The sequence below is a fragment of the Syngnathoides biaculeatus genome, chromosome 8 (genome assembly GCF_019802595.1).
Source record: "Syngnathoides biaculeatus isolate LvHL_M chromosome 8, ASM1980259v1, whole genome shotgun sequence".
NCBI classification, from domain to species: domain Eukaryota; kingdom Metazoa; phylum Chordata; class Actinopteri; order Syngnathiformes; family Syngnathidae; genus Syngnathoides; species Syngnathoides biaculeatus.
The window spans coordinates 1,999,008-2,012,784 of NC_084647.1; the positions used below are offsets into that span (position 1 = coordinate 1,999,008).

Here is a 13,777-nt window from a genome sequence, read left to right on the forward strand (position 1 = left end):
GCCACCACACATTACATAATTACAAATTAATATATCTATCAAATGTATATTGCATGTTCTCCCTGTGCCTAGGTGGGTTTCCTCCTACATCCCAAAAGCATGCAACATTAATTGGACACTCTAAATTGCCCCTAGGTGTTATTGTAAGTGTAACTAGTTCATCTCTGTGCCCTGCGATCGGCTGGCAACCAGTTCAGGGTGTACCCCGCCTCCTGCCCATTGACAGCTGAGATAGGCTCCAGCATTCCCCGCAACCCTTGTGAGGATAAGCAGATAAGAAAATGGATGGATTTACAAGGTGTGTTTTGTTGAAATTGAATGTTTTTGATTGAAGTGATCTTCGCAGATGATATTGTGATATGCAGTGAAAGCAGGGAGCAGGTTGAGGAACAATTACAAAGATAGAGGAATGCACTAGAAAGGAGAGGAATGAAGATTAGCCGAAGTAAAACAGAATATATGTGCGTGAATGAGAGGAGTGGAGGGGGGAGAATGAGGCTACAGGAAGAAGAGATAGCGAAGGTGGACGACTTCAAATACGTGGGGTCAACAATCCAGAGCAATGGTGAGTGTGGTAAGGAAATGAAAGGGTCCAAGCAGGTTGGAACAGCTGGCGGGAGGAGTCTGGTGTGTTACGTGACAAAAGAGACTCTGCAAGGATGAAAGGCAAAGTTTATAAAACAGTGGTGAGGCCGGCCATGATGTGTGGATTATAGACTGTGGCACTGAAGTAACAACAGGAAGGAGAACTTGAGGTAGCAGAAATGAAGATGCTGAGGTTCTGGCTTGTTGTGAACAGGTTGGATAGGATTAGAAACTTTGATGGTTTGAAAATGTTCAGAGGCGAGAGAGTGAGTATATTGGTTGAATGCTGTTGAGGATGGAGCTGCCAGGCAAAAGAACGCGAGGAAGACCAAAGAAAAGGTTTATGGATGTTGTGAGGGAGGACATGGGGAAGTGGGTGTTAAAGAAGAAGAGGCACGAGATAGGCTTAGATGGAAAAAGATGACACTGTGGCGACCTCTAATGGGACTAGCCGAAAGGAAAAGAAGAAGAAGATCTAAGGACTGAACCTGAAGAAAGAAAACTATTAAAATAATGTTTATGTGTATTATTGGTCAAGGCTATTAAAATATCCATCTGGATAAGAAAACCTTCATTCATTCCAAACTGGGGAAATTTGCAAGTAGGTACAGTAATCACAGTAGTATCAGCAGTAGGATGCAAGATGCAGTCCAAGAGCAGCCGAACTTCATAAAAATGAGTAAGCATGGATTACATATTAGCTTGCTAACATCAGTCAACATGATTTATCTTATCAGCTTTCGATGGCCACCAACAGCAACAATCAGGCTGGAGCACAGACTGTACTTAATTGAACATAAGCTCTTTGGCTGGCAATTTCATGTGCAGTTTTCCCCTTGCCGCACAATCAGCACGAAGACCAAAGTTAGTAGATATAAGTCACTCAGTAAATCAACTAAGATTACTGATTCTTACATCATCACTGTAGTTGTGAAACTCTTCTTCATTTGTGTCTACATGACAGTATTATACTGCTTCAGGTGGCAGACATGCAAGACAGTCATTGGATATGTGTCACATAAAATGAACTTGTAAATAGAAAGCCCAGGAAAAAAAACAATATTGACATTAAACCGGAATGGCGCACTTGGACCTGCAGTGGAAATCCAGCCACGCTTAGTATATGCATGGAAAGATGTGTCCTACTTGCCCTAAAGAGAGGTTGCATGAAGCATGGAGGAATGGAAGTAATTAGTTTTAGGGTGGGATCCTTAAGCAATGGTGTGAAGTAAATAAGCATCTGAGGAGTGCTCTAGGAGCCTGACTCATTATTAACTCACACACAACAACAGTAGCATGAGGATAGAGGCCAGACTCATAGATGTTAGGCTCATTCAGAAAGATACAGATCACAGGATGGGAAATGAACATTTTAGATCAAGAGACCTCTGTGTGTTGTTGTTGTTGTGACCATGGTACTAAAGAGTGTTTATGCTCCACTTTTGTTGCTGTGGACTACAGAGCAACCTGATTTACATGTGGGGAGAATTAAAACTTGGAGCTATAATAAATAGCATGTTTCTACCGTATAAATACTTGGACATAATTTAAACCTGAAGGGCTCTGATACAAATATAATTCAATTTTCACATTCTTATGAGCATCAACATTCTCAACTTTACAGCAGGAGTCCAAGCTTTTACCACCAAACATTACAGAAGTCACTGACTATTACTAGTTCTTTACTCACCTCACTTTTGTGTTGGAAGCGTGGGTTCAACTCGCAGTAAGAGACGAGGTGAATGCAAGAGTGAATGGTTGTCTCTCCCTATATAACTGCCTTCTCATCTAAATGACCGGCGAGCAGCTGTGAGTTCACCTTTTGCCCAGAGTCTGTTGGGGTACTCTCCAGCTCCCCATGACCCTGAACAAAATAAGCAGAATAGAAAAATATTGGATGGATGTTTTTCTATAATTTAGAAAGCAGCCTAAATCACAGTTTTATGTGCTTTTCGTTCTATTAGAGGTCGCCACAGCGTGTCATCTTGTTCCATGTAACCCTATCTCTTGCATCCTCCTCTCGAACACCAACTGCTTTCATGTCTTCACTCACTACATCCATCCACCTTCCTCTGGCTTTCTTGCCTGGCAGCTCCATCTTCAACACCCTTCTACCAATATATTCACTCTCTTCTGGAAGGTGTCCAAATCATTGAAGTCTGCTCTCTCCAACTTTGCCTCCAAAACATCCAACTTTGGCTGTCACACAGATTAATGGTGCCGGTGGCAGACATTGTTAACCCGGGGCACTACAGATCCGGTATGGAATTCTTTGGATGAACACTCATATTTATTTGGCAAAGTTTTAACCCGGATGCCCATACTCAAGCAACACTCTCAATTTTTCCAAACTCTGTACCGGCCTACAGTTTGGATTGCCTTGTGCCCCTCATAGGGCTGCATTATATATGTGTGTATATATATATATATATATTATATATATATATATATATATATATATATATATATATATGAGACAACACAAATGGGATTTTTCGATTTATAAGGTGACCAATGTGCCTGGATCCTCTTGAATACATTCTGTGCCTGCGGACAAGCTTATTGTGTGTCTTTTTTCCTGTGACTTTAGTGAAGTGCCCTCTAGTAAAATCACTCCCAGAATAAGTATTTCTGCCCCCCGCCCCACCCCCACGTGACCCGAATGAGTATAAATACAAAATTGAAGGATGAATAAATGACTCTGGCATTAGTTGCGGTAATCTTCTTAACATTATGTTGTCCTGTTTGCCTGTTGTCAATGTCTGAGTTTTTTTTTTTATCTCTTCAAACATTATGGTCTTTATTCCTGAAAGAGCATTTATGCCTATTAAAGTCACAACTACTCTTGACTTTGATCACTCTCTTTTAACCAGCCTGTTTCCATACATTAATTTTCGGAGCTGCTTTTCCTCACAAGGGTCGTGGGAGTGCTGGAGCCTATCACTGCTATCATCGGGTAGGAGGTGGGGTACTCCTCTGAACTGGTCGCCAGCCAGTTGCAGGGCACACACAATCACACCTTGGGGCAATTTAGAGTGTCTAATTAATGTTGCATGTTTTTGGGGATGTGGGAGGAAACCCACGCAGGCATGGGGAGAATATGCAAACTCCACACAGGCGGGGCCGAGATTCGAACCCAGGTCCTAAGAACTGTGAGGCAAACGTTCTGACCAGATGTTTCACTGTGGCCCACTAGCCGAACTGTCTTTTCCAGCATCTTGGGGGACCCCAAACAACCCTAAACAGCACGAGTGAGGCACTGAAATTTTAAAGGTCTAATCCAGAGGAAATGTATTTTATTTGTCTATCATACAAATGTAGCTAAAATGTCATAAAAAAAAATATCTAAAAATTGTCAACACAACATAACTTAAATAAACTAGCCTCAAAGTCAGTCTCAAGATTTCGTTTGAAATGTCACTTAGATTCAGCAAGTTCCAGTCCTCTCTGGAATGTGACATCAAGTCAGGACAACATTTAGCCAGAGAGTGAAAAAGCTAGCAACGATAATGAGGAAGTGTGTTGCATACGGCTGTTCTGTGTCAAACGCTGACTGAGTCAACTTACATGAATGGGCGAAACATGAACAGATAGACAGGTTATGGACAAGGTTTGTGAAGACAAAGGCTAGAAGTTTTGGAGCAGGGTTTAAATTATTCTACCACGGAGTAGATGGGAAGAGAAATGGAGTCGGGGTTATTTTAAAGGAAGAGCTGGCTAAGAATGTCTTGGAGGTAAAAAGAGTATCAGAACGAGTGATGAGACTAAAATTTGAAATTGGGGTGTTATGTATAATGTGGTTAGCGGCTATGCCCCACAGGTAGGATGTGACCTAGAGTTGAAAGAGAAATTCTGGAAGGAACTAGATGAAGTAGTTCTGAGCATCCCAAACAGCGAGAGAGTTGTGATTGGTGCAGATTGTAATGGACATATTGGTAAAGGAAACGAGGCCGATGAAGAAGTGATGGGTAAGTACGGCATCCAGGAAAGGAACTTTGAGGGACAGATGGTGGTGGACTTTGCAAAATCGATGGAGATGGCTGGAGTGAACACTTATTTCCAGAAGAGGGAGGAACATATAGTGACCTACAAGAGCGGAGGTAGAAGCACGCAGGTGGATTATATTTTGTGTAGACGATGTAATCTGAAGGAGGTTACTGACTGTAAAGTAGTGGTAGGGGAGAGTGTAACTCGACAGCATAGGATGGTAGTATGTAGGATGATTCTGGTGGTGGGTAGGAAGATTAAGAAGACAAAGGTAGATCAGAGAACCATGTGGTGGAAGCTGAGAAAGGAAGAATGTCATGCGGCCTTTCGGAAAGAGGTGAGACAGGCTCTCGATGGACAGCAGAAGCTCCCGGAAAACTGGACTACGACAGCCAAGGTAATCAGAGAGACAGGCAGGAGAGTACTTGGTGTGTCTTCTGGTAGGAAAGGGGATAAGGAGACTTGGTGGTGTAACCCCAAAATACAGGGAGTCATACAAGGAAAGAGATTAGCGAAGAAGAAGTGGGACACTGAGAGGACTGAGGAGAGGGGAAAGGAGTACACCAAGATGCGACGTAGGGCAAAGGTAGAGGTGGCAAAGGCTAAATAAGAGGCATATGAAGACATGTACACCAGGTTGGATACGAAAGAAGGAGAAAAGGATCTCTACAGGTTGGCCAGACAGAGGGATAGAGATGGGAAGGATGTGCAGCAGGTAAGGGTGATTAAGGATAGAGATGGAAATGTGTTGGCTGGTGCCAGTAGTGTGCTAAATAGATGGAAAGAATACTTTGAGAAGTTGATGAATGAAGAAAATGAGAGCGAAGGAAGAGTTGAAGAGGCAAGTGTGAAAGACCAGGAAGTGGCAATGATTAGTAAAGGGGAAGTCAGAAAGGCACTACAAAGGATGAAAAATGGAAAGGCAGTTGGTCCTGATGACAGACCGATGGAGGTATGGAAGCATTTTGGAGGAATGGCTGTGGAGTTTTTGACCAACTTATTCAACAGAATACTAGCGGGCAAAAAGATGCCTGAAGAATGGAGGAAAAGTGTTCTATAGTTCCCATTTTTAAGAACAAAGGCGATGTTCAGAGCTGTGGGAATTATAGAGGAATAAAGTTGATGAACCACACAATGAAGTTATGGGAAAGAGTAGTGGAGGCTAGACTCAGGACAGAAGTAAGTATCTGCGAGCAACAGTATGGTTTCATACCCAGAAAGAGTACCACATATGCATTATTTGCCTTGAGGATGCTAGTGAAAAAGTACAGAGAAGGTCAGAAGGAGCTACATTGTGTCTTTGTGGATCTAGAGAAAGACTATGACAGAGTGCCAAGAGAGGAACTGTGGTATTGCATGTGCAAGTCTGGTGTGGGGGAGAAATATGTTAGAATTGTACAGGACATGTATGATGGCAGCAGAACAATGGTGAGGTGTGCCTTAGGTGTGACAGAAGAATTTAAGGTGGAGGTGGGACTGCATCAGCGATCAGGTCTGAGCCCCTCCCTGTTTGCAGTGGTAATGGATATTCAGACAGATGAGGTTAGACTGGAATCCCCTTGGACCATGATGTTCGCAGATGATATTGTGATATGCAATGAAAGCAGGGAGCATGCAGAGGAACAATTAGAAAGATGGAGACATGCACTGGAAAGGAGAGGAATGAAGATTAGCCGAAGTAAAACTGAATATATGTGCGTGAATGAGAGAGGTGGAGGGGGAAGAGTGAGGCTACAGGGTGAAGAGATATCGAGAGTGGAGGACTTCAAATATTTAGGGTCAACAATCCAGAGCAATGGTGAGTGTGGTAAGGAAGTGAACAAACGGGTCCAAGCAGGTTGGAATAGCTGGCGGAAGGTGTCTGGTGTGTTACGTGACAGAAGAGTCTCTGCTAGGATGAAGGGCAAAGTTTACAAAACAGTATTGAGGCCGGCCATGATGTACGGATTAGAGACCGTGGCACTGAAGAAACAACAGGAAGCAGAACTGGAGGTAGCAGAAATGAAGATGTTGAAGTTCTTCGGAGTGAGCAAGTTGGATTGGATTAGAAATGAACTCAGTAGAGGGACAACCAAAGTTGGATGTTTTGGAGACAAGGTTAGAGAGAGCAGATGCTTTGGGCATGTTCAGAAACGAGAGAGTGAGTATATTGGTAGAAGGGTGCTGAGGATGGAGCTGCCAGACAATAGAGCGAGAGGAAGACCAAAGAGAAGGTTTATGGATGTGGTGAGGGAATATATGAGGGCAGTTGGGGTTAGAGAGGAAGATGCAGGTCATAGGCTAAGATGGAAAAAGATGACACGCTGTGGCGACCCCTAACAGGACAAGCCGAAAGGAAAAGAAGAAGAAGTTGCTAGTACGACAACAACAACTAACGACTCACTGTTGTGTGCAAGCAGCATCAGACGTTTAAACATGTTTGAATTAGATTATTTCGTCAACAAGGTGTACGTACTGTAGATTTCTTGAGGCACCTACCAGTCTGTGTTTTGGGTGCAAAGTTCCACATCAACTCCATCAGGTCTCGTCTTGTGTTGCATTCGACACTCAGACCGTCACACCGGTTCGAACATATACGTTTGAATTACACCTGCATGGGATGTTTTTCGAACATGGGAAGAATAAGAAAATTCCTCCTCTTAAGTTCCTATCTCTTCCACAGAACATTCTGTAGATTATTGGTTGTTTGTTTGTCACTATGCCAAGTCGGGGCATACACCTCTCCTTGGTGTTATGGGTTGGATCCCTTATCTATGTTCTAGTCATTTAACTGTGGCAGTCTATATGTAATCGCTCACTGTGTTCCATGTCCTCGGAGTTCAGTAAACACTCATTGCTTCGGAAACCTGTGCGATCTCTTATTCACGCGCAAGAAGCCAGTAGCATTTACACATTCCATAAAAACTTCTTCATCACTGCTGTGTATCATCTCTCGATCCCAATTGCATTTATGATTGTCTGTGTAGGAAGCCATTGTTTACTGGGGTTGTCTCGGTGTGACGTCACGGAAGCAGCTTCAACAGAGCCTCGCTTTGAAACAAGACATTGGAGGCATTCAGATTACAAGGAAAATGTGCACTTTGGCGCTAATTTCTTCAATTTCTGTTGTGTTGAAAATTTTAAAAATATTTTTTATGAATTTTTTGCTACATTTGCATGATAGACAAATAAAATACATTTCCTCTGGGTTAGACCTTTAAATGACACCGCCACGGTTAAGCGAGCTCCTTAGCTCGCTGGCTAGCAGATGTAATTAACATCTATCCATTTTCTTAGCTGCTTATCTTCACAACGGTCCTGGGAGTGCTGGAGCCTATCCCAGCTGTCAACGGGCAGGAGGTGGGGTACACCCTGAACTACTTGCCAGCCAATCACAGCGCACATCGAGACAAACAGCCACACTCACAATCACACCTATGGGCAATTTAGAGTGTCCAATTGATGTTGCATGTTTTTGGGATGTAAGAGGAAACCTGAGTGGCCGGAGAAAACCCGCGCAGGCACGGGGACAACATGCAAACTCCACACAGGTGGGTCTGGGATCGAACCCGGGACCTCAGAACTGTGAGGCCAATGCTTGACAGTTGCTTCACCGTGCCGTCGTAATTAACAACATCCCTTAAATGTCTCTGTTGTGTGGATTTATGTGTGACTCGTAACAAGGCTGTGGAGTATTGACTGGAGTACGATGTTAGGGTGAAAAAAAATTGTTCAGCTATTTTTACAAAGTAACTGGCAATTCCAGCAGATAGCCACAGATGACGCCCCATTTTAGCCCGGTCTGAAAAAAGTCCAGCCAGCTGAGAGGTTGAAAAAGAGTTCAAGGTCCAGAGTTCTATCCTGGTCCCGCCTGTGTGGAGTTTGCATGTACTGTTTTCTCCGGGCACGCCGGTTTCCTCTTACATCCCAAAAACATGCAACATTAATTGGACACTCTAAATTGCCCCTAGGTGCGATTGTGAGTGCGACTTGTCCGTCTCCATGTGCCCTGTGATTGGCTGGCCACCAGTTCAGGGTGTACCCGCCTCCTGGCCATTGACAGCTGGGATTGGCTCCAGCATTCCCCGCAGCCCTTGTGAGATAAGCGGCTAAGAAAATGAATGGATGGATGTAGTGTACTGTACTACGTTACCACTAATATTTTCCATAGTTTCATTCAGTCATCCTTTCGCCGACCACTAGAGGGACCCTGCACAGCACTAGTTGTATTTGTACCACGCTGAGAATCACTGCACCAGTGACTCCACGTCTACTGTCTTCAAGTAAAATTTAGATGGGGACACAATCAAATGTTTTTATAATAAGGCCAAACTTGGTGCCTGAAGTCCAGTTGTTTGTTTTTTCAAATATCCCCTGCGATTGCGTGTTGTACTCTGGCTTTTGCGCAAAGTCTCCTGGAAAAAACATCATCTCACCGGTGACTCTAAATATGAAAGGCAATAGAAAACTGATGGAAAGATACATTCAGTACTCACTCTTTGATCGTCTTTCGCATTTTTAGGGGTGCCCAGTGCCGCCACTATGGTGATTGTGATGTGCATCACCACCCTGGTGGTGGTGGTGGTGTTAGGCATCTACCACATCCATCTAACCCACCAACAAGAAGTCAAGCTGTCTGAGACTATCAAAAAAGAAGATGGAACCTGCGACAACTCAGTCTTGTCCATCACTGTCAACCCGATGGAGGTAAATGAGGCTGAGAAAAAATGGATGATAATAAAGACTGGGGCATGTGGAATGGGAATGCCAGTGAGGGGATGGAAAAATGTCCACCGGCTCTGCTTTTTACATCGGGGTTCAAAATGGGAAAAAATATATCTTTTTTTGAACTATTGGGTTCTCATTTTCTATCTGATTTTCAGAATCTGCAGGATCCCCAGTTCGCAGAGGAGGAGGCCAGCGAGGAAGAGGATGAAGATGATGATGATGGGGAAGAGGATGACGACGTCACCAGTGCAGAGTCCGATGACAGCGAGCAAGAAGTAGACGTCCATCTGCCCAGGATGCAAGGAATCAAGCGCCTGAAATGGGATAAAACTACAATATCTTATTGAAACTCTCAATCATAAACGTATAAAAAATGATTCACATGTCTGTCATAAAACATCAAATATGATGGCTGACTCACGTGCTATCTGGTGGACATGCAATTTGTGGCATCGAAAAATGATATAATATCTCCCCCTACTGGAATAAAATACACTCAAACGCCGAGACGTGTAAAAAAAAATTGTCTAAAATCATCTTTCCCTCAATTTAAATAGCAACAGTGAATATTTATTTCACATTCAGTCACACAATTTAGTCGATTTTGATGGAATACATTCTGCAAAGTTTGACAACTTGCAAAAATGTACAGTATATTGTTATTCTGGTTTATATACAATATTTATCGTATCCATTTTAATCCCTGCCCTTGTGGCAAATTCAGGTGATTTTACTAAAAGAAGAAGTCAAGGGAACTCTAATATAAAAGTTTTTTTGTTTTTTTAAAGTGAGAAAAGGAACCGCGTGGTGACCACGTCACGTCAAATTCAACAAGGGATGAGAGTTTTGTGTTTTGGGGTTAGATCGAGAAATGCCCTTGTACATTTTTATACACTTTGTTGTAAATAAAGAGTTAGTACGTGATCCCCACCTACTACCGCTATCCTTAACACAGGCATACACACTTGACCCAGACTCTCCTCACCACCTGTACATAAATGTCATCTCGCTTCATTTTCCATGTACTGTATACACTTCTGAATCTTTACTCTGCAGAAATAGTTGGTGGTCCCTCAGTCCCTTTATATGTTTCAGCTCAGTGTTCGGTTGGGTTTGTGTTTTGTATGTTCGGATGTGTCACCGTCTCCTTGGTTACCGCGGCAATTTACAAAATCCACTAGGCAAGCTGTACATATTTTCAAAAAAGAAAGTAGCCTTTTGAGATTTAATATCCGCCATCACCGCTTCTCGACAAAAATAAGAATTTAACAAATGACAGCTTTTTGCAGTGCAATCATATGATTTCTCTGTCCCGCACGCCAGCACAAATCAGAACACGGCACCTCCAATGTCTGCTCGTCACCGGAAATAGGGACTGGGCTGGACCTGGACAGGTACGGGAACTTGAGTATATTGGGGTTCACTGGACTAACAAAACCATACTTCTGTTGTTTCTCATTTTTCTTCTAAGCGTGGGGGGAGGAGGGGGGGGTTGCTGTAAGAGGTAATAAATCCTACAAATATGCTATCCAACAGGTGCAGCAATAGTCAAATTAGTACTGACACAATGGCTAAGTTTTTTTTTTAATGTGTCATGAATCTCAACATATTTAAGAGTTCCTATTTGGGAAAGTGTATTCATATAGCCTGCTGGAATATTTGTTGTGTGTGATGAATGTTAAAGTTACTATCACAATGAGACTGATTGGCTACTTTCAACGTGGTAAGTACTGTATTCCAAAACCTCAAATCAAAAATGTGACTAGAGTGGCGTGACACATTTGATATAATTGAAAAAGTCTCACTTTGATGAGCGGTTTTCCCTATTTTTCTCTCTACAGCTTTAACTCACCTCCAAACTTCTATGACAAATAATGCATTCAGCAAATGCTTTTATAGCACAGAAACACATGGAGAAGATGATAATATTTTCAAACACTGTTTAATGAATGCCCCGAGCCACTAAAACTGAGTATGTGTATACTGTAGCACTATTATATGTTCATGTAAAATACCTGTTTAAAAGTTTATCACGTTGGTCTTGTGATGTCACCCCTTTCACTAACTTTGCTCATCTCCTGCAACCTTCTGGTGCGTTTTTCATCGAGTCCTAATGTTGACCTGACATTTGTTTTAGAAAAAGGAAGACAATGCAGTAAACATGGAAAAATTGTATATTGTGTAAAATGTATTAATTTCTTTGTTTTTTCATTTTTATTTATTTTTTTTACTTTTGTCTATTTTGCTTTGGAATGGTCAGTCACTGCAGCACTTTGTGTAAATTGACCAATAAAATTTTGTTTTTGGAATCCAACCATCGTTTGCAAATCATGTCTTTCAATTTGCCGTTAATTCTCATCCATCCGATTTTTTAAATATGACTTTTCGTCATAACTATCGTAGCTGAGCTGCTGCCTTTCCCGTCTAACTTTTAGGTGAGAGGTGGAAATTGGTTGCGAGTTACTGTACATTCACACCCATTCTAGAATTTTCCGATATTAACATTTGAATGTGGGAGGAAGAGGAAGAGAAGAAAACTCACCCAAGAACAGGAAGAACTAGCTGACTCTATTCGGGAAGGCCAAATTTGGGATTTGAACCCTCAATCTCCGAAAGATGTGTTAACCACAATTTTCACTGTTCCACTAACTGACATTACTATCTGAATTTCTCAATATTGTTTAAGTCTAGGATATGGCTTAGACAGAAAATCACTAAATCTCTAACCAGTTATAATAAAACACGAAGGAAAGTTTATACCTGGACAAAAAAAAAGGAAAAAAATCGAGAATTAAAATTGAGAGAAGCTGTTGTGTTTTTTGGTGTAACATTACCAAGAGAAACAGACAAAAATGAAAATGAATGAAATTTGTCAATTTAGATTTTTTGGGGAGGAGGAGGGGTTTCACTCAAGTATGTTAACAAATATTAATTTTATTGCCCCATAAATGACATTCATAGAAGGACCACATGTGGCACCCTGCGTTTATGTCATCCATACTTTTCTGTGTGTTATAAAGTGTAGATTTAATTCCCACAAGAAATTATTTTCAGGAAAATACATTTGAAAACACATTGGCAATTTAAACTTTGGTCCCATATGCACTCACATAGCTTTTACCCCACTGGTTGTATTTTAACTGGAATGAAAACCCCTAATTAAATCATACAGAATGACATTTATATTTGATAGATATATTAATTTGTAATTATATAATGTGTAGTTTGATTAAATGTGTAGCTCCATTTTTATCCATCCATTTTATGAGCCGCTAATCCTCATGAGGGTCACAGTAGTTCTGGAGTCTATCCCAGCTATCATCATATATATATCCATCCATCCATTTTCTTTGCTGGTTATCCTCACGAGGGTCACGGGGAGTTCTGGAGCCTATCCCAGCTGTCAACGAACAGGAGGCAGGGTACGCCCTGAACTGGTTGTCAGCCAATCGCAGGGCACATGGAGACAAACATCCGCACTCACAATCATTCTACGGTCAATTTAGAGTGTGAAATTAATGTTGCATTTTTTTGGGATGCGGGAGGAAACCAAATTCAAGGTAAAAGATTAGCGAAGAATAAGTGGGACACGGAGAGGGGAAAGGAGTACATCAAGATGCGTCGTAGGGCAAAGGTAGAGGTGGCGAAGGCATAACAACAGGTATATGGCGACATGTACTCCAGGTTGGATACGAAAGAAGGAGAAAAGGATCTCTACAGGTTGGCCAGACAGAGGGATAGAGATGGGAAGGATGTGCAGCGGATAAGGGTGATTAAGGATAGAGATGGATATGTGTTGACTGGTGCCAGTAGTGTGCTAAATAGATGGAAAGAATACTTTGAGAAGTTGATGAATGAAGAAAATGAGAGAGAAGGAAGAGTTGAAGACACAAGTGTGAAGGACCAAGAAGTGGCAATGATTACTAAGGGGGAAGTCAGAAAGGCACTACAAAGGATGAAAAATGGAAAGGCAGTCAGTCCTGATGACATACCGGTGGAGGTATGAAAGCAATTTGGAGAGATGGCTGTGGAGCTTTTGACCAACTTATTCAATAGAATACTAGCGGGAGAGAAGATACCAGAAGATTGGAGGAAATGTGTCCTCGTCCCCATTTTTAGGAACGAAGGCGATGTTCAGAACTGTGGAAACTACAGAGGAATAAAGATGATGAGCCAAACAATGAAGTTATGGGAAAGAGTAGTGGAGGCCAGACTCAGGACAGAAGTAAGTATCCATACACTTATATGTTTATATGGAATTTGACTGATTTAACTGTTAAACGAGAGATTAAGGCCGTTTCTGTCCAACTGCATTAATTATGGACGACCAAAAGGTGACAGCAGGACAACATCTGTATCCGTCAGTCGAGTTGGCCAAAAATGGAAGGAGAGTGTATTATGTTACTATGTGCGCTTTGATGTTTTATCCAAAACAATCCGTCGTGGACGTCAACGTTAGCCAATTGTTACTTCTCCTGACTGTTAGAATGTGATTATA

General features: G+C 42.0%; 1 protein-coding gene across 2 annotated transcripts in view; it reads left to right on the forward strand.

Annotated features, from left to right (window-relative positions):
- Window positions 1–11,572, forward strand: part of LOC133504916 (calsyntenin-2-like) — a 176,362-nt gene extending 164,790 nt beyond the window's left edge. Inside the window, exons 16-17 of one of the 2 annotated variants that reach the window (XM_061827657.1) lie at window positions 9,074–9,258; window positions 9,435–11,571. In XM_061827657.1, coding sequence (XP_061683641.1) covers window positions 9,074–9,258; window positions 9,435–9,626 — 377 coding nt within the window. In that variant the 3' untranslated portion in view covers window positions 9,627–11,571. Of the gene's footprint in view, window positions 1–9,073; window positions 9,259–9,434 lie in introns of both variants that reach the window. The other variant, XM_061827658.1, reaches the window with a different exon arrangement.
- Window positions 11,573–13,777: the final 2,205 nt, after the last annotated feature.